General features: G+C 47.3%; 1 protein-coding gene across 1 annotated transcript in view; it reads left to right on the forward strand.

Annotated features, from left to right (window-relative positions):
• The window catches only part of NECAB2 (N-terminal EF-hand calcium binding protein 2), a 70,377-nt gene that overhangs the window by 35,296 nt on the left and 10,687 nt on the right, over window positions 1–24,394 (forward strand). The window contains exons 3-5 of the mRNA XM_058813683.1: window positions 1,100–1,208; window positions 17,547–17,572; window positions 20,216–20,313. Coding sequence (XP_058669666.1) covers window positions 1,100–1,208; window positions 17,547–17,572; window positions 20,216–20,313 — 233 coding nt within the window. The remainder of the gene's footprint in view (window positions 1–1,099; window positions 1,209–17,546; window positions 17,573–20,215; window positions 20,314–24,394) is intronic.

Genomic DNA, 24,394 nt, shown 5'->3' on the forward strand with positions numbered 1-24,394 from the left:
GGATAATTTTTTTCCTCTAGCATCATTTCCTGAAAAAGAAACAGCAGGGTTTATTATTGATTTGATTAAATAATAAATGATACATTCTCCTACCACAAAGTAGGCAGCATTTCAAGCCTGTGACTCTTCTGTGGGTATGAATGGAAAGACCTTAAATAATATTTGACTTGGGGTAGTTATTCCCCCCAAGCACTGCTGCACAGCAGAGTGTGGTGTCAGCAGCTTGGACAAGAAATGATAAATTAGAGTTTCTTTAAAGTTTCTTTTGTCTCTCTCCTGTTGCTTTATTGCTGAGCTTCACAGGAGCTTTCTCACAGGAGCAGCTTTCTCTGTTCCTGTCCACAGAGCACAGGCAAGGCTCCAGATTTGTCAGCTAACTGTAATCCTTTGTCACCTTATCAGCCAAACTTGTGAGAGTCCTTCTTTTAGCCCCTTGTACATGAATTTGATAATTTCTTTTTCCTCTTGGTCATTTAAGAAGTCCATGGTGGCCCCAGTATTAGATGAACACTGGGAGCAATGTATAAAATAACAGAGAAAGTCTGTGGCCAGATTTCCACATCAGTGAAACAGCTTCCATTTAACATTTCTGCCCAGAGCAGGGACATGGACTGTGCTGGAGAGGATGCAGAGATGGCAAGAGATAATGCTGTAATTCTGTTGTAATTCCAGCCCAGGGTCATTTCCTGTCTGGTAAATGTCCCTTAATGACCATCCTGCATCGTTTGAACATAGGGTAGACAAAACACCCCATAATTTTTTAAATGTAATTCAGTGTTAGGATGAAGCTCACCAGTCTTTCCTCTTTGGGTTTGAGACATGCTTTGGGTTAAAAGCCCAATCAGCTGCCAATGGCCACTGCATCCATTCCCAGGAGCATCTTCCTCTGCTCTGGTCCATCATCTTCCTCTGCTCTGGGCCAGCCAGAGCTGCAGATCCCACCCTGAAGCCTGCCAGCCCTGCTTTGGCTGAGGGACATTTCTGCAGAAGCACTTGGAGGTCATTTTAGTGCGAAGCTTTAAACCTGTAAATAACTCTTGATTTTCAGCCCTGCCCCCTCCCTTTGCTGTCCCTAATGGTGCTGTGTTGCTGTTTGCAGATGATGGGAAGCTGTCCCTGGAGGAGTTCCAGGCCTTCTTTTCAGATGGGAACCTCAACGAGGAGGAACTTGAGAAGCTCTTTCACACCATTGACTCAGACAACACCAAGTAAGCCCAGGGTGCTGACACCCTCCATTTCACAGTGTTTGGGTCACAGCAGGGTGTGCAGCAGCTCTGCACAGGCTGCAGGAGTGCAGCTTGCTTTGCAAAACTCTGCAAAATCTCTATTTCTGCTTGGTTTGTGTCTTATCCTGACAGCCATCTTGATTTCTTTTGTCCTGGTGGTTTTTCAGGCCGTTTTCTGGCCTTTACAGCATCTGAAACGATGCTTAGTTTAATGTGGGCATTTAAGTACCTCTTCACTTTTTCACTTTATCTAAAAGCTTTGCTGTGCTGTAAAAGGCAGCAGTGTGAACCTCTCTAAGCACAGACCTGTCCTGTCTGTGATCTCTCTGTATCCCCTGCACCTGGACCATGCCTACTTCACTTCCAATCCCAAAAATGCCCTGGAAAGCAGTGATTGTTCTAGCACTTACAGAAACAAACCCCTTTATCTCCAAGGTGAGCAAGTGATTGAAAAATAATAATCTGGTTGATTATAAATCCTTCTGGCAGCAGGGGGATGGAGCTTTGCCCATGTGAGCGGTGCATTTTCTGCCACTCATCCAAAAGATCCAGTGGAAAGCAGTGATTGTGCTGGAGGGTACTGGCACCAAAGCAGCAGCTGTGAAACTCATCAACACAGTACAGGCACTGCTGAAGAATTTCCAAGAGCAAAGTAAATGTGAGGTTTCTCAAAATCATGTCTTTTCAATGTGTGCACTTTCCAAAGTTTTCCAAGGTCAAAAATACCAAAGACCAGCTTGGTATTTACCTTTCCCTGCACCAAAGAAAGTTTAGTGATCTTATTACTCTTATTACTAAGTTTAGTGATCTTATTAGTGATCTTATTACTTTAACTCTCTGGGAATGATCCATCTTTTCTAAATGCCATTCTCCCATAGCTGCTGCCTCCTGCTTTGTGGGTCTGTTTATCCAGCTCCAGGTGATGCTCCCAGATGGGCTCCCAATGGACTCTTGGGTGCCCACCTGCCCCTATTCTGAAATAATTTCTGGCATTGCCTGAGCTTATCAGTGCCCACCTGGCCTTTGGAAGGGTGCAGATGGTTCATGTGCAATCCAGGGCACTTGGGGTGAGTGTGGGGATGTTTCTTTTGGTCTCCTTGAAATGGGAAATTTGATTGCAGCCCGTTTTTGCTTGGGGATTGTAGGGAATTTGCAGCTTCTCTGAGCCTTAGTAAGGGATGACATCTGAACTGGACAGAGAGAAAATGTGCCATTTGTAAATGCCCTGCAGCAGTGCTGCTGGCGAGGAGCCTTGGTGAGGAGCTCCCAAGTGTGACAAGAGCTCCCAGAGTCCAGCAGGGATTGTCCTTGGCCAGGCTGGGGGATGGAGGCATCGATACCTGTTAGGGACTGGAAGGTGCAGAGAGCAGCAGAGCATCTGCTCTGCTTGGCTGGAGGGAAAAGCAACGAGCTGCTCACGCTTCCAAGCCAAACCCTGGCATGAAACTGGCACTTGTTTATTGATTTACAAAGCACAGATATCTACAGCAAATTTATCTAGCTGGGCAAGGAAAATATTTATTTTAAATCTGCAAGAGCTGCCTCAGTCTTCAGAAGACCTATCCAGAGCCAGGCTTCCTTCTGCACAAGTGTTTTTCTCTTTGAACTGGGTAATTTGCTTGATGCAGTCTTGCATCCAGTACAGTCCTTCAAGTGCTCTCCCCTTGCTGTGCCCTGGGTATCTCACAGGGAATGGGTTGGAATGGGTTGGAATGGGTTCTGTGGGAGCCTGGCAGGGGATGCTGCCCCTGAGTGAGAGGAGTGGAGCTTTCCTTTTTCCATCACACAGGGGAACGTAGGAACTATATTAACTTGATCTTTCCCAAAGGCTGTGTGAATCACAATTTTTTACTATTTGATAGAAGATTATTTATTTTTAAGTTTTCTGATACTCTGCTTTATCTCCCCATATTTTTAATATAGTCCATTGAATCACAGTTTTTTGCTATTTTATAGAAATTTACTTATTTTTAAGTTTTTTGAAACTCTGCTTTATCTCCCCATTTTTTAAATATTGGCCATTGTGTTTGTTTAGTGTGCAAAGCAAAGTTTGCTATTAAGATTACATTACAGCAAGAGGAGAAAATGAAGAAGATTATGTTCCTGCTGATTATTAGTAATTGCTGCTACCAGCCAATTACAAAATGTTGATTCAATTTCCTGGGGTATTTTTAGCATCAGAGAGCTGCCTTACTGGAGTAGATGAAATGAATGTCTGTACCAGTTTCTTGACTGGGATTATCTGGGGAGACAGTGGAAAAGAGGAAATCTGTGCAGAGGAGAGGGAGGATGAGGTGGGCTGAGGATGAAGGAGCTGTGCTGCTCTGGGTCTGAGGGGCTGTGGCTGGAGGAGTCTGAGCTTCTGTCCCAGAGCCCCCAGTGACAGCAGGGTGCTCTTGGCAGGATGCTGAACTGAAAGGGAGATTCCAGAATAACCCAGCAGCACTAATGAGCTTCTTCCATTCTTCTAGGCTGCCTGGGAAGTGTCTCTGGGGCATTAATGGTGAGGGGTGCTGGGCATGGGCTGCAAACACCCAGCCAGGTTTTATAGCAGGTATCTCCATGCAAGAACTGTGCTGCAGCTCCCATCATCACCAAATAACTCATCTGGCAGCAGGAACGTGCAAAAGGTGTCCCGTGTTCCTCTTGGCATTTTTTGGCAAAATTATATTCATAAACAACAAAAAAGTAGCATTTTTCTCTCTGTTGCTCTCACTGTCTGCCCTCCTTCTCCCTTCCCAGCTACAGCTGGGAGGCAAGAACAAAACATTTCTGAGTGGTTTTTTACCACTGGTTTTAGCTGTTATTTCAGGAGGTTTCAGCAGTGCTCCTTGGGGAGCTGCCTGAAGATTACTGGAGAGATAATGATATGTTACAATTAATACCAAAGCTACTGGAACAGCACAAATAATGTGCCATATATGGACACACATAACTAAATACATACTTTTTGCTTAGTGGTAGAAGTGGGCTTTAGAAAACATTGGATTAATGGTTACCTGGGAAATTCACTTATATTTGCAGAGTTGTCTACACACTTCCTTACTTTTTCTAACAAGATGTACCCATTTTAAATGGAAAAAGTCTTTGCAGGAATGAGATCAAACAAGTTTTAGGGTCACAAATGAACAGCTGAAACCCTTTAAGGGTATTACTGTGATACTGGACAAAGTTTTGTCTGGCTCACAGCTCCCATGTCCTGCCAGCTCCCTGGGCTGGCACCAACTCCCCCTCTGCATCCCCTTGGATGGAGGAAGCACCTCTGAGCTCTTGGGAAGCACTGGGATGTCAGACATGGCTGTTGACCAAACAAGTGCAGCCCTTGCAGGGGATTTTAAAAATTCCTTTTCTGCCTCATTCATTTTTCATAGCTGGAGAGGACAATCCTTTGGGGAGGGATCTGCTCACTGGAGCAGGACTGCTCAGATGAGCTGTACAGGTCCATTCACAAGGAGACAAGGACATGGCATCAGCATTCTGCTGCTCTGTCATTTGTTATCTCTTTGCTAGGCTTACAGCTACTCTTTTAATGGCTTTGTTCTCCTCCTCTCCCCGGCCTAAATGAGCTCTTCTCTCCAGTGGCAAACACTAGAAGAGGCTGGAGTGTGCATGTAATTAACAGCAGCTTCTCAGAAGCCTTTGCAGCTCCCCCAGGCTGTCCCTGCAGCCAGAGGATTGTGACAAATGGAGAACTGAGCTCTGCAGCCTGTGCTGCCCCTGGCAGTGCCACCTCCCATCCCTGGGGCTCTGACTGGGGCAGGCTGTGCTCCAGAGGGGTTTGAGGGGATGGAGGGGAGAACTGATGCTGAGCTGCATCCTTCTGAGGATCCTGCTCTGACCCCTCAGCTGCCCGGGGAGCACAGGGAGCTGCGTTATAAATCTCAGTAATTTGGGGTCACAGGGAGCTGTGTTATAGATCAGTAATTTGGGGTCACTTCAGGGTGCAGAGATTTTGCCCATGTGAGTGCTGCATTTTTTGCCACCCATCCAAAAGATCCAGTGGGAAGCAGTGGTTGTGCTGGAGGGCACTGGCACCAAAGCAGCAGCTGTAAAACTCACCAAGACAGTACAGGGTGTGGTCAGGGTAGGTAGCAGCCTGCTCAGAGCTGGGGGACAGGTGCAGGGCCCCCCAGAATCAGGTAATGATCGTGATGAGCTCCTCTGCCTGCGCTAATCAGTCCCACAGTGGAGCAGAGCGTGTCAGGCCCAGGAGCACTGTGCCAACACAGCTGTGCTGCCTCCAGCTCTGCAGCCAGCTCCAGCACTGGGAGGGACCCACAGTGCCAGGGAGGACAGGGAGGGAGCTTTGGACTGCCCCTGCTTTTACTGGCATGATCAGCTGTGGGGGCAGAAGCTCCCAAAATGGGTCTTACACTTTCCACAGACTGATTCTGGCTCTCTGAGTGCATCCACACCCAGAGGTGAGATGAGTTTCTCAACATCTCCCTTCCAGCACAGCCCTGCTCCAGACCTGCACACCTTCAGTCCCTCCTGCTGTCCTGCTGCTCCAGCCCTTATTTCCCTCTGGTGGACAAGGTCCGTTGTCCCTGCTCTGTTTGGCTGCCACTGTCCCTCCAGCCACTATGGGAGGTGCTTTCCATCCCACCACCCACCCCAGGTCCTTTGGTCCTTTGCTGTGAGACATCTCCCTCTGAGAAAATCCATTTTTTAGATTGTGCAGGGAGACTTCAGGAGCACTGCTCTGCTCTCCGTGCTTTTCTCTGGGTTTCTGCAGCCCAGTCCTCCCAAATTTGAACAGAAAATGCTTCTACTTCTTGAGCAAGAACAATGATGATTGTGATTATTTTTTTCCTGGCTTTTTTTTTCTCCCCCTTCCCTAATCTTGGCTATTTGCATTGCAAACCTGATTCAATGGAATGCTGTGTTTGTCTGAAGCCTGCTCTACAGAGATGCCTGTGCCCATTGAAACCACCTTCATTTCTGAATATGGAATGTTCTCAATTAACTCCCTGGGAAACAAACTATGGCTGGTTTAATCAGCCAAGATTTTGATTAACTGATTCAAGAGATAGTTCTTGTCTCTTCTGAAAGGGACAAAATGATTGCACAAAAATTACATGTCTTGCTCTAATTTCTGGCTCTCAAGAGCATGGGCACTTGGTGGACTTTGTTTATGTGGAAGATGTTTTTGAGTTCTAGCTTATTCTTCTCTAAACATGTCATTTAAACTATACAATGCTCTATTTTTCGTGTAAGTGAAGAAATGCTTGGTGCCAAGGCTGGTGCTCAGCATCTGTGTGCCGATGGAGACACAGAACATCTCAGGCTCACCAAAGAAAAGGGGCTTTAAAAACAAATCACCCAGTGGGAAGGTCACTGCAAGAAGCACAAAGCTGAAAAACTGCACAGAAACTTGTCTGAGCTAACATTTGAGGCCATTTTTCTATTTCTAATCCAATTTCCCAGGTGTTTTCCCTGCCAGTCCCTGGGGAGAGGCTGTCTTGTGCTGAGGCAGATTGGCTCTGGGAGCAGCAGGCTGGTGCTTACTGCAGAGGGAGAGGGCTGGCAGGGTTTATCTGTGCAAATGGAGTGAGGAACTGTCACACCAGGGACCTTTCTAGCTGGGAAAGGAGCTCAGCACCTTATTTTGTGGATTGTGCAGGGCCATTCTGCATCACTGGTTTTCCATTCTAGGGAATGGAAAGACACCAAGGTCTTGCATTAAAACCATAAAAGTGACCAAGATGTTAATTCTAACCAGCCACTTGTGTTTGAGTCATGTCTGGGGCATTCAAGGAGATTGTAGACTTTGCTTGCAGCTCCAATTGTGCAAATTTATTGGGGTTTTTCTGGGTAAATGTGCTTAGGGCACCAGCATCCAGCAGCAGATGTGTCCAGCTGCTCTTTGGTGGGCAGAGCAAGCTGTCTGCTTGGGACTGGATTTGGGAGGAGGTTTTTTAGATAATTTTTCAACGGCAGAAGAAAAGCATTTATGAGAAACAAAGGCATTGGGGAAAATACAGCAAGAGGGTCCAGGGATTTCTTGCTTTACTATTCTTTTACTTGTTCCCTGCCAGTTGTGTGTTACATATGCAAACCTGCACATTTGCTGCTCTAATTTCTTCCTCTCCTCCATACAACTTTGGTAATAAACAAGATACCTACAAAATCTAAAAGGAGGAGAAGGCTGATTTAATTTTACCTCATGCTGTCAATATCTTGTTATTTCCTTCTGGCAATTAGCAACCCATTCAGCTGAGTTCTGAACAATCCCTCTCTCCTTTGCAGTCCAATATTACAGAGATTACAAGTAGAAATTGGATTAGCCCAGGCTTTCTTATCAAGTGGAAATAGGCAAAATGTTAAATATTCAGTGATCAAAAAAAAGGCCATTTCTGACTGTTTCATACTGTTGACAGTTTGTACAGAAAAACATAAGAGATCTTTTTCCTCCATAAAGAATATTCATTTGGTTTAGTGGTCTGCTTTCAAAACCGAGCTGAAAGAAATAATGAGAGCTTAAAGACACGGATATTTTACTTCTTTTGCTGTAAGGGAGAGGGCCAACAAGTGGAGGGCAGTGTGTGAAAGAGCAGCTGGGGTGTAGCCGTGCTGCAAGCCGGAGGTGTTTGTGCCATTACCGTGTCCCCGAGATGTCACAGCGCCCTTGGCTCGGCTGCCGGCTTGGGCAGGACGGGGGCACAGGGGGCGAGGGGGTCACTCGGGCTGCTGGAAATGGTTCTTGGGGTAACTCAGGGGCTTGGAACCTCTCCGAACCCGGCAGCGATTTCCATCCCGTGTTGCGATCCCTCTCAGCCTTTCCGCCGCTGTAACCGGCTCACCCCGCGCTCTCTGCCCATCTCTGCTGTCCCTGCTCGGGGGGGTGACACAGTCCAGTGTCCCCAGGGCCCTGCGGTGGCTTTTGGGGGTGGCCCGAGCCCCCAGCCCCCCGGCAGCCCCGCAAAGGGCCCGGGAGGAGCCGCAGGGCCCGGCCGCGGACGGGCAGGATCGGTGCGGCGGATCGCACCGGGGATCGCACCGGGGAGCGCTGCCGGGGATCGCTCCCGGTGATCCCTCCTGGTGATCCCTATCGGGGATTGCTCCTGATGATCGCAGCCGGGGATCGCTCCCGGTGATCACTATCGAGGATCGCTCCCGGTGATCACTATGGGGATCGCTGCCGGGGATCACTATCGGGGATCGCTCCCGGGGATCACTATGGGGGATCGCTCCCGGTGATCACTATGGGGGATCGCTCCCGGGGATCACTATCGAGGATCGCTCCCGGTGATCACTATGGGGAGCGCTGCCGGGGATCACTATGGGGAGCGCTGCCGGGGATCACTATGGGGAGCGCTGCCGGGGATCACTATCGAGGATCGCTCCCGGGGATCACTATGGGGGATCGCTCCCGGGGATCACTATCGAGGATCGCTCCCGGGGATCACTATCGGGGATCGCTCCCGGGGATCACTATCGAGGATCGCTCCCGGGGATCACTATCGGGGATCGCTGCCGGGGATCACTATGGGGAGCGCTGCCGGGGATCACTATCGGGGATCGCTCCCGGGGATCACTATGGGGAGCGCTGCCGGGGATCACTATCGGGGATCGCTCCCGGGGATCACTATCGGGGATCGCTCCCGGGGATCACTATGGGGAGCGCTGCCGGGGATCACTATGGGGAGCGCTCCCGGGGATCACTATCGGGGATCGCTGCCGGGGATCACTATCGGGGATCGCTCCCGGGGATCACTATCGGGGATCGCTCCCGGGGATCACTATGGGGAGCGCTGCCGGGGATCACTATTGGGGATCGCTCCTGATGATCGCACCGGGGAGCGCTGCCGGGGATCGCTCCCGGTGATCCCTCCTGGTGACCGCTCCCGGTGATCGCTGCCGGGGATCGCTCCTGGGGATGACTCGAGGTGACCGCTCCCCGGGATTCCTCCCTGAGATCGTTCCCGGGGATCCCTCCCGGTGACCGCTCCCTGAGATCGCTCCCGGGCGCGGGGCCGCCGCCGCCCCGCCTGCGCTCTGACCGAGCTCGGACACGCTTGTTCTGTCCTTTGGCCGGCCAGGTGGAAAAGGCGCTCCCCGGGTGGCGGTGCAGGGGGTGGGAGCCCTTCCGGACAAATTTGTGTTTCTGTGGGTTTTAAAGCACTTTCCTGAGCGCTCCGCTCAGAAACATTGCACCACACAGGAACCCCGCGTCACGATTTTTGTGAATGAGCATCACAGGCTGAAACCGTTCTTTTCCTTCCTGTTATTTATTTTATATTTTTCTGCCGATAGGGAATCCATTTCGCACAAACTCTAAATAGTTACAGCAGCTATCCCTGTGACAGAGTTTACATTCACAGCAGTCCAAGCGCACCGCGAACAGCTGGCATCTAAAAACTCTGTCTGAGGCTGACAGCAAAATGGATGTGCCGCTAAGTGCTGTATTTACTGCTCCTGAAAGGCCTTGGGGAGATGAAGAGCGGGGTTTACAAGCAGGCTGTGCTGCTGAAAACACTGCATGGGACCAAAATGTCAGAATTAAATAATCAGCTATCTCAATGCAGCATCATGATAACTTCACAGAAAACCATGCTGTGTTTCCAAAGTGGGGACCCTGAGAGCAAAGAAGTTGCCTGTGCTGCCTCTGTGCTGCCCATGAGGTGTCCAGCCCATCCCTCCAAGGACTACAGTCCCAGTTTTGCCTGGCCCTGCCGGGTGATGAATAGAATCAACACAGTAATCATCAATTTAATACATTTGGAAGTGCCGTCCCTCCTAGCAGCTAGGTTACTTGTAGGCTGTAATTAAACCTGCCTTCTCTTTCCTTTGATGCACTTGTGGGCAGAGTGATATTTTTCAAGAAAAAGTCATCCATTAAAAATAAAAAAGGAGGGTTTTGATGTAATTTATTAGGAATTTGGCACATGCAGAGACTTGAAAATGTTTCATACTGTACTAAATGTCTGTTTTACTTAAGGTGGTGACTATGCTTAGAAACTGTTGGATTAAGATTAGTAAATCAGTGTGCTGTGTTGATATGTTTTTCAGGATATTAACCGTGCTGTTAGCAGGAGAATTTTTTGTGTTATCATCTTGTTCAGAGTTTTTGTGAGCTTTTCAAGAGATTCTTCTTTTGTGAGTGAGTGGTTAGAGGTTCTGGCCATCTGTGACAATAAACCATGAAATGGTTTTACAAGGTACAAGGAATGATCCAAGGGGACATTGCCAAGGCTGGAGAGGGGCTGGGAACACAAGCTCTATGAGGAATGTTTGAAGGAGCTGGGGTTGTTTAGCCTGGAGAGGAGGAGGCTCAGAGGTGCCCTTAGTGCTCTCTACACCTTCCTGAAGGGAGGCTGCAGACAGGTGGGGTTGGTCTCCGGCAGAACCAGAGGACACAGTCTCAAGCTACATCAGGAAAGGTGTAGGTTGGATATTAGGAAAAGATTTTTCACCAAAAGAATAATAAAGCACTGGAATGCTCTTCCCAGGGAGGTGGTAGAATCACCATCTCTGGATGTGTTCAAAAAAAGGCTGGACATGGCACTTGGTGCTGTAGTCTAGGTGAGGTGTTGGGGCATAGGCTGGACTCGACCTTAGAGGTCTCTTCCAACCTCATTATTGTGGGATTCTGTGATTCTGTGGGATCCTGGGATTTTGTGCCTTAATCACCCAAAATTGTCTTCCTTGTGCAGAAACAGCTCCACCAATCTTTGCTCTCAACACACAGATCCTGGCTGGCCCCAGCTGGGTGTGGAAGGGGGAAACCCCTCCCTTGCCCACAGGGGAGCTGCAGAGGGTGCCCAGCCATGGGTAGGGAGGTGCAGGGCTTTACTGTGTGCGTGAGTGTGAGTAGTGTGCAAGGGTGTGAGTAGTGTGCAAGGGTGTGAGTGTGCAGCTTCACAGGGTCTCGTTGTGCAGGCAGGGAGCAGCCTTGAACAGGATGAATAAAGGAGTGTGTTTTATCCTGAGCCTACCAGATTTACTGTGCTTGTTTGCAGAGAAGGTCAGCTGAGTTTACCTTGAAAAATCAGTGTTTTCCAGATTAGTGGCTTTTAATGAGGGCTCTGCTGCCCTGGTGCTCCAGAGGGAAGCACACAGAGCAGAGCTCACAGCTCTGGGCGCCAGCATTGCCAGTGAACGTGGGTGTGTGCTTTGGAAACTGGATCTGGACAGCAGCTCAGCTAATGAGAACTCAGATGGCTTAAAAAGGCAAGGGGCTGCAGAGAAAACTGTGTGAAAATGTTTCAGTTAAAGAATATGAAATACTGAAACATGGCTGTGCAGGGGCCTGCGTGCAGGTGTGCAGTGCAGCCCCAGGGCTGCTCACCTTCCATCCTGCTGAGCAGAGCCACACCTGCCACAGGGTGTGAAAGAGGCAAAACTGCCCCATCTTGGTCATCATCTGCCTAAATGCCAAGGAAAGGAGCGCAAGGAGCAGGAAGAAGCCAAACCCCAGGTTAGGTGAGCAGAGCACCCTTGGGGGACACTGGACTTCAGCCCAGCTGGTGAGTGAAAATCCTGCTGATAGCAAGGGCAAGTAGGAGGAGAGAGATCATCTCTCAAAGTACACAGAATGTGTTATAAACCCCAACCCTGCACCACAGGTGATGAGACTGTAAAACAAAATTAATATTGAAAAACTTCATACAAAATCCTCCTTTTGTTTCTTTCCATTTCTGGGCAATTCTTTGCCCCTATTTTTTCCCCTCTATGTTACCAGGGCTTTGGAGAAAATCATGTTTGGTTGCTGGGCTTTCAGAGGCCCTTACTGTGCTCTCCAGGTGCTCAGTGATGGAGCACATGCCAAGGGAAGGATAAAGTTATTAGTTTTGCTTAGGAGAAGGCAGCATTTTCCTCCCCTTCAGGAGCCCCCATGGAGCTGCTCTCCACGGGTGTTTTAATCTAAATCATCGTGCTGCAGTGCTGGATGTGTCCCTGTTAGGTGCTGATCCATGTGCACTCTGCAAAACCTTTCCTCTTTCATATAATTCGGATTTTGGGAGAAACCTCTGTCTGGGGGAATGATGAACCCTGTGCCAGCTCATTCCTCATGGCTCCCCATTTGTGGTACTCTCTGCCCCACTGGGAAAAGCAAATTCCTGCTGGGTTATTCCAGGCTCAATGTCTTTATTGTTGCACTGGATAGGAAGCAGAGCAATTGTGCCCGCACCAGTGTGTGGTGCACCACCTTAGAATTATTCCTGTGAAGCACCCCACAGATTTATGTCATGCAAGAAACATTTGGCAGCAGATGAAGACCATCCCTAAAGTAAAGCCAGGTGGGCACAGAACCCTGATTGCCAGCGTGCCACAGCTAAAGAAATGAAGCCCAAACCTGATTTACGTTCTGAACCCTTCTCTGCCTGTGTCATTTGAAGCTGCAGGTGGCTGGATGTCCCTCTGGTTCTGGACAGCTTTGGCATATGGTTTCTGCTGTTCCTTTGCATGTGGCACACCACATTTTGAAGGTCCTTTCATAAGTAATACCATAAAAGTGGTTTGGGTTTTTTTCTTCAGCAATCAGGTGGGTATAAGGAAGGTATTTGGATAGGCCTTAGGAAGGATTTACCAGGATTCACCAGGAGATAAAATGATGGGCATGGAAAGTTATTTAATTCTTTAGAATTATTCAGCTCCTGACTGGCATCCAGTATTTGGTATTTCTCTTGCTCTGCCTGGAATAATTTCTCTCACTCTGGGGTTTGTGTAAAACATGTTTCATTGAGCTCAGAAAGTAATGATCAGAAGTGACCATCTGTGACCCCTTAGTAGGCATCTGGATGCATATTTTCCACTTCTGAGGTGTTGAGATAACACAGAGCTGCTGCTGATGGGGCTGGAAGCCTTATCGTCAGATATAATAATACATTCCAGCTGCACTTGTTGTTTTTTAGTCTTTCCTAAATGAAAATGAGTTCTGCAGGTGGTTAATGCTAGAGGATAATTTGTTTCCGTTCTCGTTTGAAGCCTTGTAGCAAACCCAAAGCTGTGAATAAAAGATGGAAATAAAAGTAGAACGTGATTTCAGGAAAAAAGCCCCTCCATTTTCTGTGCTGGTGAAGTGACTAAGTCGTGTGGCTGCTGATGCAAACCTTTCATCTGCCCAAGGAAAAGGGTTATTATCTTCAGCTGAAGCTGATGGGACACTGAGCAGCACATCCAGGCAGATATTTGCATGAGAAACGTGAGGATGAGACTTTGATGTATTTGCAACTTCTGAATCCCCGTTAAGTTTCTGATTGTACTGCCCTTTGGGAGTGCCTGGGACACCTTTCCTGTGGCTGAGCTGAAACCCAGGAAGGAAATTTCATGCTCCTCTCCTCCACATTATCTCTTTCATTCTGAGATAACTTTTCCTCTCCTCTCTTCAGCTGAAGTCTGGAAAAATATGCTAAGGAGAGCAAGTCAGAGGCCATCAGCCTTGCCTGAGGGAGGCAGGGAGATGCTGGGAGGGAGAGAGGCTGGATTGCAGAGTCCTGGCTGGGTTTGCTGCAAGGAACCTCTGCAGGTCACAGCACTGGACCAGGGCATCCCTGACTCTGCCATGGGCTGTTCTCTGGGTGCTCCCTCCTGTGCTGGCTGTTAACACCTAATGCAAATCATCATCACAGGGAATCTCCAGAAACAGTATTTTTTGCTGGTGGAAAACATTGAGTTGCTCTAAGAAAACGTTAGGTTGATCTGGAGGTTCTGAGCCAAGAGCAGGAGGCTGCATGGTTCCATCACACACACAGAGGTCTGGCTGCTGGGATGCTCAGCCTGCTGCCACAATCCCTGGGCTCTTGGACACCCTGATGCAACAGCTCCTCTGTCTGATGGTGCCTTCTTCCTGGGATGAAGTCCCAAGGATGGCAGCATGTTCCAAGCAAGGCATTCACAGAAATAGAGAAGCCTATGACCTGATGGAGAAGCAGCAGGGTCAGTGCAGGACAGCTCTGATAAAAGCCCTGTCCATGGACAATCCCCACTCAGGGACATGGCAAGAGAGATGTGACTTCCCAGGGAGCCTCATTAGCTCAGGAGCTCATCAAAACACAGTTTAATCCTGGGTGGAGCTTTTTGGGGAGAAATGTTTTTCTTTCTGGAGCATGCAGGAGGCACAGCCATTTCTCTGGGCAGCCTCTTGCTGCACAAGTCATGCATCAGTAATTAATGGACAAGTTAATTAAGCCCACTGAGGGGATGCTCTCACAGCATGGTCATTGCTCTTTAAACTCCTCCTTTGCTCTTTGAACTCCCACACACACAGGAGGAGCATCACACTTAGAGGTCTTTTCCTTTTCTTTGAAACAGTTGGATGTGAACCAGGAAAGAAAACAATTTCCCTATTGCCAATTGTTTATCTGGTCAAATGACCCCAGTGTCTTTAAAAAGGGGGGAATGGTGATAATAAATTGTCCTTTTTTGTGGCCACAGCAGTTCATGGCTTGGGCTCTGCCTTTCCAGAAGCTGATCTGAGTTGAAGTCTGAGCTCTTGTGTTGGTCTCCTACTCCTGTTGGAGCAATCATGTGCCAAATGCACATGGAGGATCTCCAAAGTGCATCTTTGCCTTGGAAAGTCACCTCAGAGGGTGCACACAGCAAGGCTGGGGATGCAGGGTTGTGCTGCTCCATGCTGCAGCCTCATTGGTTGGAAAACAGAGAAAAGGCCTGGATTTTCAAAAATACTTCGATTTTCTTCATTTTTTTTTCTCCTTTGGAAGAAAGACTTTTGTTTTCAAAAAAGATCAGATATATGTGGGCTCTACTATGCAGAAAAAATTGTATGACACAGAAATCTTTAATTATTCCTTCATTTCTACTTAAACTTCATTACACTCTGCTTAGTTAGCTGGGTTATGGCTTAAATAAGCTCTTGAAGTAGTCATATTAATGTAATAAAAATTGAAAGCTAATTCACAGCCAAGTGTTCTGGTACTTGAAAGACTTTTTAAATTATTTTCCTGAAAACACGAGAACAACTTGTCACGATTTTTCTTTTCAGCTTATTGTTGTGTACAGGAGTGTTAAATATTTGGCATCTTTAAAAAAAAATTTGGTAACTAATGCTTACGTAAATGTTTTTCTTCTGAAGGGATTTGTGATACCTGATTGCTCCAAAAATGTGCTCTGAAGGGAAGCTCTGGGATGGAAGCTTAGGAATGACAAGGGAGCTCATCAGGAGCTGCCAGCCTGAGCCCCAGATCCCCTGAATATTTGCAGAATATAAATCCCTACTGGCATAACCCAGGTGGGGCTTATTTAGTACAGTATGAAACCACCAGATGAGCCTGTAAATTGTTTTGTGGCTTGAGTTTTGCTGTGCAGCTCCCAAGCTGGGCCAGAGCCCCCCTGTAAGAGCAGTGGGGACGTGGCTCTGTGTCAGCAATGTTCCCAGCAGGCAGACTCCTGGGGATGGAAACAGCCTGCTCAAGTACCCATTGATTTCTCCTTACAGTTTTTCATCTGAACATTATCATATTTTTTATTAAGTCAGCTTTTGACTTCAGTAATTTCTTTCATTAGCCTTATTCTGAAGGCAAGATGGCTTAAAATTAAAAGCAACTTCTCAGCTGCATTAACATTCAAGCACAATTAAGTTAAATCATACAATGGCAAGATGTGAGGAAATAAAAGACCAATTACCAATTTTGGCAGCAGCAGATCAATTATTACAATGCAGAATCACATGGAATACAATAACAGATTTTTTTTTTCTCAGTAACATGCCCTAGCTGCAAACCCACAACCACATCAGTAGGTGTTTATAAACAATAACTGTCTTCTGGAAAATATTATTGAAACACTTTGTGGGTGATGCTGCTGTCAAAACTACTTTTCACGTGTCTGCAAGCAACATTTGACTTCCCAGGCTGTGTGCTGGAGAGAGCTTTGGGGAACAACCAGCCAGGGTTGTGTCAGGGCTGGAAATGCATCTGCTGGGGTTCACCTGAGCTCCTTTGCTGCTGCAGCTCCACGTTGGGAATCACCTGCTGCCAAGTGCTGGGCAGTGCCAGAGCCCCTGGGGTCAGGAGTGGCTCTGGATCTGTGGGTTCAGCGGGTCTGCCCGTGAGAACACCAGGGAAGCTGAGCCCACAGCTCGCCAGGGGCCTTTGTAGGACTCAGGGAAGTAATTCCAGGGTTTCAGGAAGATCAATCTCCAAGAGGTGAAGATAAATTAGGGCAGGAGCTCATTTTGCAGACAGGGGCAGCTGCAGCCTGTGCCACCAGCCCTGCAGGAGTGTCCTGACCACGAGGGGCCGAGACAAGAGGTGACATCTTCTCACCATGGCTGGCAGCACTTCCCAAAGAGGCTGTGCTTCAGCACCACCACCTCCTTTTCCAGCAGGAAACAGGGATTGGCCCAGGCAGCACCTCCTGGGCTCCAGGCATTTGTGCTTGCCTTGATCTGGGTGTCAGGGCAGGGCTGCAGGAGGGTGCTGGCAGGGAAAGCCCTGATCCACTTATGCTGGCAGGTTAGACAGAGCAGGGATGAGTTTAGGTAAAGAAATAACTTCCCAGGATATAAATGGATGGATAAGATATAATTCTATTAAGGGGTCGTTCCAGTCCTTGAATGGCACTAATGATTGTGTGGGAATAGGAGGCACAAAGAGATTAGCAGCAATCTTCATTTCCCAAGCAGCTTGTCTGTTGAGATGTTGTTATGTAAACGAAGTGTTCCTGTGTTAAGGAGTAATTGTGCCATCTTGTCTGGAGGCAGTCCCAGGAAAGAGCTGCTTCACAGGGGCAGAATTAGGAGAATTGGTCCATTGAGAAAAGCATATTTTGCGAATTTTTATTCTGAGTAAATGGGAACAACCACATTCCTGTGTGAGTGTCTCACCGAGGTATTGCCAGGCTGGATGTTTGTAAGGAAGTCAGAGGAGCTGGTGTGCCAGGTGTGCTGGGTCCCCCCTGGGCAAAGGCCCCTCCTCAGGGGGGATGTCCAAGTACCCATTTCCCTCTCAGGGAACATCCAGAATAACTTGTGAACCTGTTCCAGCTGCACAGATGCTGAAGATGCCCTGAGTGAACCAACCCTGCTCTTCTGCACAGGCTGTCCCCACCGGTGGCTGGGAGTGCTGAAGGGGTGGGTGATTGGAATTAAGCCTGTGGGAATTCTAATTGCAGCCTTCATCTGTCCTTGTCATTAAAGTTGTCTTTCTTTTCTCTTTTCTTTTCTTTTCTTTTCTTTTCTTTTCTTTTCTTTTCTTTTCTTTTCTTTTCTTTTCTTTTCTTTTCTTTTCTTTTCTTTTCTTTTCTTTTCTTTTCTTTTCTTTTCTTTTCTTTTCTTTTCTTTTCTTTTCTTTTCTTTTCTTTTTTCTTTCTCTCTTTCTTCCTGCTTCCTCCCTGCCTCGCGGTCCCCTCTTGCAGCAATGTGGACACCAAGGAGCTGTGTGGTGAGTGCAGTCCCTCCTTTGGGCAGCAGCAATCATTGTGTGCATGGGGGCCCTCAAAGCTTGCATGAAATCCAGTGGAGATTGCAGTGCTGTGGAGCTGGGGATCTCAGCCCTGCTGCTGCTGCTCTGCTCCTTGTTCCAAAGGAAAATTGGCTGAAATTTTCATTTCTGTGCAACACAAATGGGGTCAGAGCTAAGCGAGGCACATGGACCCTGTTCAATAACAAGCTGGAGTTTAATTTCTGGAGGTGTTGTGGCTTCCAGCTTCACTCTAAAGTTCAATAATCCATCTCCCTCTGCAAGACCTGTAACATGTTTCTCCCCAGGCCAGCCTTCCTGTTTCCCTGCAGGCTGCCTGAGGGGCGCACTACCTCTGCTGTACCTCCCACAGCTTGCCAAAATTAAAGGCTGAACAGAAAATCTATGATAATATTTTGTCCCACACCTTGACCAGAAAGGGAGTGTTTCCTGATGGGATTTCTGAAGGGCTTTGCTTCATTAGGAAGTGACTCAAACTGCTCCCTCAGGTGGATTTTTCTGTGGATGCTTGATATTGGGAAGTGTTTCCTGCACCCCAGCTTTTCGGGAGGAGATGGGAAGAGAGATGTGGGGCCTTGCAGAGAGCTCATCCATCTCTTCTCCTCTCCTCCTGTGCCAGGATACAGAACATATGAAGCCACCTCAGCAGATTTTCAACATTTACCTTCACCTCCTTGCAGCTAATTCCAGCCTTTGGAAGCCTGGCTGGGTTGTGCAGACAGAGATGGGGTTACTGGGTGCCTGTGCCAGCACCAGGCAGTTACTCCTTATTCCTGATACCTTAAAGACTTCTCTGTCCATGAGTGTGCCTGCACCAGGACATTGTCCAGGGTTTCTCTCCTCCTGGTGCACTCAACCCCTGCCCACACCCTTTTGAGCATCCCAGCTGGCAGCAAAAGCAGTAACATTTCCCCTTTCCACTGGTTATTCTTGCTTGTCCTTGCTTTGGTAAGCAAGAAACAAAGACTTCTACAAAATCTTTTTGGTTTGGTGAGGATATGAAGGGCTTATCCCATCCCCTCCATTCCTATTGCAGTGGGTCTCCCTGCCAGCTGACCCAAGAAATCAGCTCTGGGGTAACAATGGCATTGTTTAACCCCTCACAGCTTTCTACATCCCTCTGATAAAATCAGGAAATTACATGGCTGTCACCCAGTGTGATCCCATCTCAATGCCTCTCCCAGGGGTGAAGCTGCCAGGAGAGAAGGGAGATAAAAACCCATCACCTCCTGGGAAAGCTAGGGGAAGCCAGAGAAAGGATCCATCAGCACAAGCTCCTGCCTAGATCTGTTATCTGCTGAATACCTGCCCTTGCCTGTGATTTATTTGCTTGCTTCTGCTCTAAGTGTTAAACATAAACCCTCAGTTTGTCTAAATGGGAGCTGTGGTGTCTCTCTTGAAATGGGTTGTGTGTTATAAAATGTTGAGAGCATCTTAGAAGTTATTTCTTGAGCCCTGCAGGTTCACATGAATAAATAATGCTAAAGCAGCAGAGCTGAATGCTTTGTTAAAGTCAGCTCTGTTCTCCTCCCATGTGCTCCTTGGTCAGTCTCAAGGGCTGTGCCACAGCAGCTTATCTCTCCTGAAATGGATGGCTCCAGATTTTTATTTCAGGACTTAGAAAAAGTCTTTACCTATCAGATCTGCTCATTTTTTCTTTCCCAAGTAGGAAGGGAAAACCAAACAAGCCCACTGCAATGAGAGTGAGCTGTTTACTTATCGTGGAACAGCTGCTGTCAGTCATGCTGTGACATTCCGGTTCTGCCAAAAGCTGCTTCCCTTTGGATATGTTCTCAGACTGTAAATAGCTATAGGCACTTCTAATTAAGCCAAGAAAACCTAATTAGTGGGATTGTTTCCTGAAGTTTATGTCTTGCTGCACTTCACAGAGATGTCACCTCAGTGTGAAACTCCCTGTCCTAGGCTGAGAGCAGCACTGGTGGCTTTTAAGGAACAGCTTTTGGCTGTCCTCTGTGTCAGTCACCAGAAAAGGGAAAGGACAAGGATGGCACAGAGAATGTGTGGCTCATTCCATGGAGAACACGTGATTTTGGGCCCCGCTTGCAGCTCTCTTCTCTTCCTTTCAAAACATATTTCACTCTCAAAAGCTTGTTCAACCTGTGATTGTGGGCTGAGGTGTAAATGTGACAGGAGTGTAGGGAAAGATGTAAGGCCAGTCTCAGCTCATACAAACTGGGGTGAATTTGAAGGTATTTGGATGCTTTGAGTGGCAAAGAATGGAAAGGGAATGGAAAGGGAATTTCTTTTGAGACCCCTTCCTCCATGCCAGCAGTAGGAGGGAGAGAGACCATAAACAATCAAATGCAGAAGTAGGCATAGAAATAAAGAACCTGAGGAGTTATTTTCAGTGGGAGCTACTGGGCCTTACATTTCCTTTTTGCAATGGCCCCAAACTTCATGGGAATCACACCACTTCCCATCCCTGCAGGACAAATTGTGACTTTGGCTAAGGACACAGAATATAAAAATACCCCTGGAGCCATCCTGTCAGGTTAATGTTACCCCCAGTAATAGATCTTGCTGTGCCAAGTAGCCTCAAGTTACATTAACGTGTTCCCATCATGCTTCTCTTGGTTTTCCCAGACTATTTTGCTGACCATATGGGAGACTATGAGGATGTTTTGGCCTCCCTGGAGATGCTGAACCTCTCCATCCTGAAGGCCATGGACTACACCAAACGGGTGAGTGCTCCTTCCTGCACCTCACCTTTCTGAGGCTCAGGGTGAGTGGTGTAAAATTTGCATTAACAGAGCACATAAATGTGAAAGGTCCTCATCCTCTTCAGCAGTGCTGTGTCCTCCTGCTCTCAGACAACACAGCCTCTGGGTCTCTCAGGTGGGATTTGGAAGGCATGAGTTGTTGTTAACATCACTGAGAGGGCTTTTGGAAACTTCATATTATAGAGCTGCCTTGAAATCCAGCTTCCACCTTGGAAGATAACCTGCTTTGCCAATACAGTTGCCATGTGTGAAGCTGCTGTATTAGAAACTAGAGGGCTGTGTGCTTGAGGGACTGCAGAGGAATCATGCAAGCACCACAACCAAGACATAATGACCTGGTTTATATGTGCAAAAAGTCCATCATGTGATAGTGATACTGGACTATTAGAGACAGTGACACTGATCAAGAAGTATATTGAAGTTCATTTATGAATACCTATAAAATCTGAGCTGATTTACCATATAACCATCCCTGCTAAGAGGTGCACCACTCATTTGTTGTCTTACCAGGCTGAGAGAAGTGTTTACAGAGCTTTAGTTCCCTTGAAATTATTTTCCTGTCCTTCCACACCACTTAACAGTGCAACTGGGCTGTATCAATGATATTTATTGCCTCAGGATAACCAATCCCTTCTCCTACTTCCACCTTCAAGCACATTTGCATTGTTGTTTTGTGCCATGATGAATAAAAAACAGTTTTCCTCTTCACTGGTGAGCAGTAAGGTATTACACTGAGGGCCAAGCCAAGGAGGAAGGTTTTGCTTTCTCCAAGCAGTTGGAAGTACTTCCCAGTCCTCTACAGCCCTCCTGCAGGCAATCCACATGGGAATCTCCCTTCCATCTATCTTTGAAGCCAGAAGAGAAACTCAAATTACTTCACATTAAAGAAGTGGCAATGATAAGAAGTTTCAGGAGGTAGAATGGGAAATGGGAAATTTCTCTCCCTTTTTGCTGCCGAGTAAAGAGCTTGATTTCCTTGCTTGATCAAAATTCATCCATTTTGATTTTTGTGAGGAAGGCAGCATGGAAAGTAAAGGCACATATTTAGCATGTTGATGTCTTGCCAATATAAATTAAAGGCAGATGTCTTTGGCCAAGTACTGATCTTTCTGAAGTGTTAGTGATATTTTTATCAATATTATGAAAGGGTTAAAAAAATCAGGACAACACGAATGTTTTATGATTCAGCTTCTGTGTCTGTTCATGTCTCATTTATATTCATTATTAGCAATTTCCATGACCATCAGGTTTGCCAACTATGTATTTTAAATAAATGTTAACATGCTAATAGAGATCTTAGTAATTCATTCCAGCTTGCTGTTTGTGATGCCTTCCACCACTGCTTTTCCAGTGTGATGTGAATATCTATGACTAATTCTTCCTAATACTTTGCAAGAGCAAGATGGTCTATTCCTGGCTTATAAATCAGACATTTAAGTATTTGGGTAGATGTCTGATTTATACCTTGGATGAGACATCTGCAGCAGAAGCAGGATAGTTTTTCATAAGAAGAACACCTTTCTCCCTCAATTCAGCAAATTGTGGCAGGATTCACCTGCCTGAATTGCAGCAGGTCAAGGTTATTTACCTAAACCTGAATGCTGGCCACCCCATCATGATTTTGTGGAGAGGAGCAGGGAGATCTGGAGCACTGGAGGCACCTTCCTGCTGTGTCACTGAAGGATCACAGCACAGACATTTCCCAAGCCAGGTGAGGGAGGGCTGCCCTCCCATTCTCTCATTTCACCAGCCCCTGGGCTGTGCTGCTCTTCACCTGGAAGATTTTTGGCAAGAGAGCAAGCAGAGCAAGGCTCCATCACAGACAGGAGCTGGCAAAGAAGTATTTAATGAAAAGCACTGTTCCCCACTATGATTTTGTGAACAAAGTGGTACAAACCTCATCAATGAATTATTCAAAGGCAGGCACTTTGTTCATGTAAAGAAGCAGGGGGAAAAAAACCCAACAGGAAAGAAGCTGTTGTGGGTGGTAGAGAAACCTGTCTGCAGTGTTCAAGCAGGATACATTTGTTTTGGAAGGAGTTTAAAGTCCATCAAATTCCACCACTTTGCCATGGGCAGGGACACCTTCCACCAGAGCAGTGGAGCACAAAGCCCCATCCAGCCTGGCCTGGGCACTTTCAGGGATGGGGTGGTTTCCTTCTGCTCCATCTTCTCCCCATGTGATGCTGTAACCAAGGGTCCCATGCTGGTGGGGTAGCAGGATGGTTAAAAGATTTAATGGATATTTTTAGAAACACTGGAAGAGGTGAAAGGTGACCAAAGCAGCAGGGTTTCGGTAGAGTCAAGTCTGGTTTTGTGCCCCCTGAAGCTCGAGCCTTTTGCTTTCTTTGGCCTTTTCTTGTGGCCAGATCCTGCAAAGGGCCGGGTGATGATGCTGAACATTGTGAGTTGGGAACAAACTGTTTTGCTTGTGAGCTGCTCCTGCTTCTCCATAATAAAATACACATTTCCTAAGCTGGAGAAAACTATTGACCATTCAGGAGTGTTCCTATTCCCTCCTTTTCAAACAATGAATTTGGGGCAAACAATAAATGAAGCCTCACCTTTTTCTGTGTTGTCTTTCTGAGAGGTGCCAGCTGACTAGAGGGCATGAGGAACCATGGTATTTAATTGCTGTTTATATTTCTCACCTTAAAAGACAACTCATTATTTCTTGCTTTATAAAGAGAAAAAGCAGCAATTATCTCGTGCTGGAGGAGCTCGTAAAGTATCAGCAGTAATTAGATTCAGTAGTGGAAGGTCTCACACAGCAAAACAAAATCTGTCATTGTAATTATTTTCCAATACAGTGATGTCCGTGCTGCACTGAAATCACTGCCGGTGACAATTGGAAATGCAAAGCCAAATTGGAGAGAAAGGAAATGAACTTTGGGGTTCTAAATAAAGCTGACAGCAGGACATGTTCCTCTATATCTCACCTTTACTGTTGTGTAGTGCAGTCAGCAAAGAGCAGAGCCAACATGACGGGGAAGGAGGTGGATTGTGAGGGGTGGTGGGAGCTGGGAGAGCGCAGCCAGGGTGGTGCTGTCCCTGGCCCTCCCCAGGTGAGTCCCCTGCCTTAGGGCACAGTGCCCACCCAATGCTTCCACCACCCCTGTCAGCTCTGGGGGTGACAGAGGAAGTGCCTGCGCATGGCAGAGGTGGTGCTCACCCTTACCCACACACCCCAGGAAATGTGACTTAGCTTGGTAAACAAACTGTGTGGGTTCTTGAGCCTGGGAGACTCAATTAGTCTTGTTCCTGTCAGGTCCAGCTTCCACTGCCAGCTGCACTGGGATTTTTCCTGCCTCCAGCTTCTGCCAATTAAGCATTTTGCAGGACTGACCATGGAAGCATCAGCAAGGCTGACCTTAAGTGGTGAGGCAAACTTTAAAAACAAGCTGCAAAGAATCCAAAAAAATGCTGAATGATGAATATTTTCAAGGATGAAGAAGCTCAGATTTAAAGTCAAATCGTTTCTTCCTGGGGATGCTCCAGTTGGGCAGCAGAGAGGTCCAGGAAGCTCTGGTGACTGACCCGGGTGCATGCCCTGTCCCAGATGGAAGGAGAGTGCTTGGAAAGCAAAATTACCCAAAATTGGAGCTGAAATTGCAACTCCTCATGCACATGCCAGAATGAACAGGCTGCAGGGAAGAGTAGGGTACAGCAGGAAGGATTTATGGAGCACCCATGAGGATCTGAGGGTGGCCCTGGACCAGCTGCTGCTTGGTGTTCATCATCACCTTTGGTCCTGGAGAGAGAGTGAGGATATGTGAAAGACGGTGTTTCACTCCCTGCTTGCTCACTGCCAGTCTCTCGGTTCTCTCATTTAATGGACCTGGAGAGGAAATATGACCAGGTGGTGACACAGCACACACCCCTGAGAGCCTTCTCCTGTCACAGTGCCAAACACCATATGTGTCTTATGGACTGGCACTGTACCCAAAGCAGCTGCAAATGCATTTTCCCCTTAAAATTCATTATTTAGATGTGAGAATATGTAAATCATAAAAAACTGAGTGCAGTGACCTTCAATACCAGC

Source organism: Ammospiza caudacuta, chromosome 13, assembly GCF_027887145.1.
Source record: "Ammospiza caudacuta isolate bAmmCau1 chromosome 13, bAmmCau1.pri, whole genome shotgun sequence".
In the NCBI taxonomy this organism is placed as follows: domain Eukaryota; kingdom Metazoa; phylum Chordata; class Aves; order Passeriformes; family Passerellidae; genus Ammospiza; species Ammospiza caudacuta.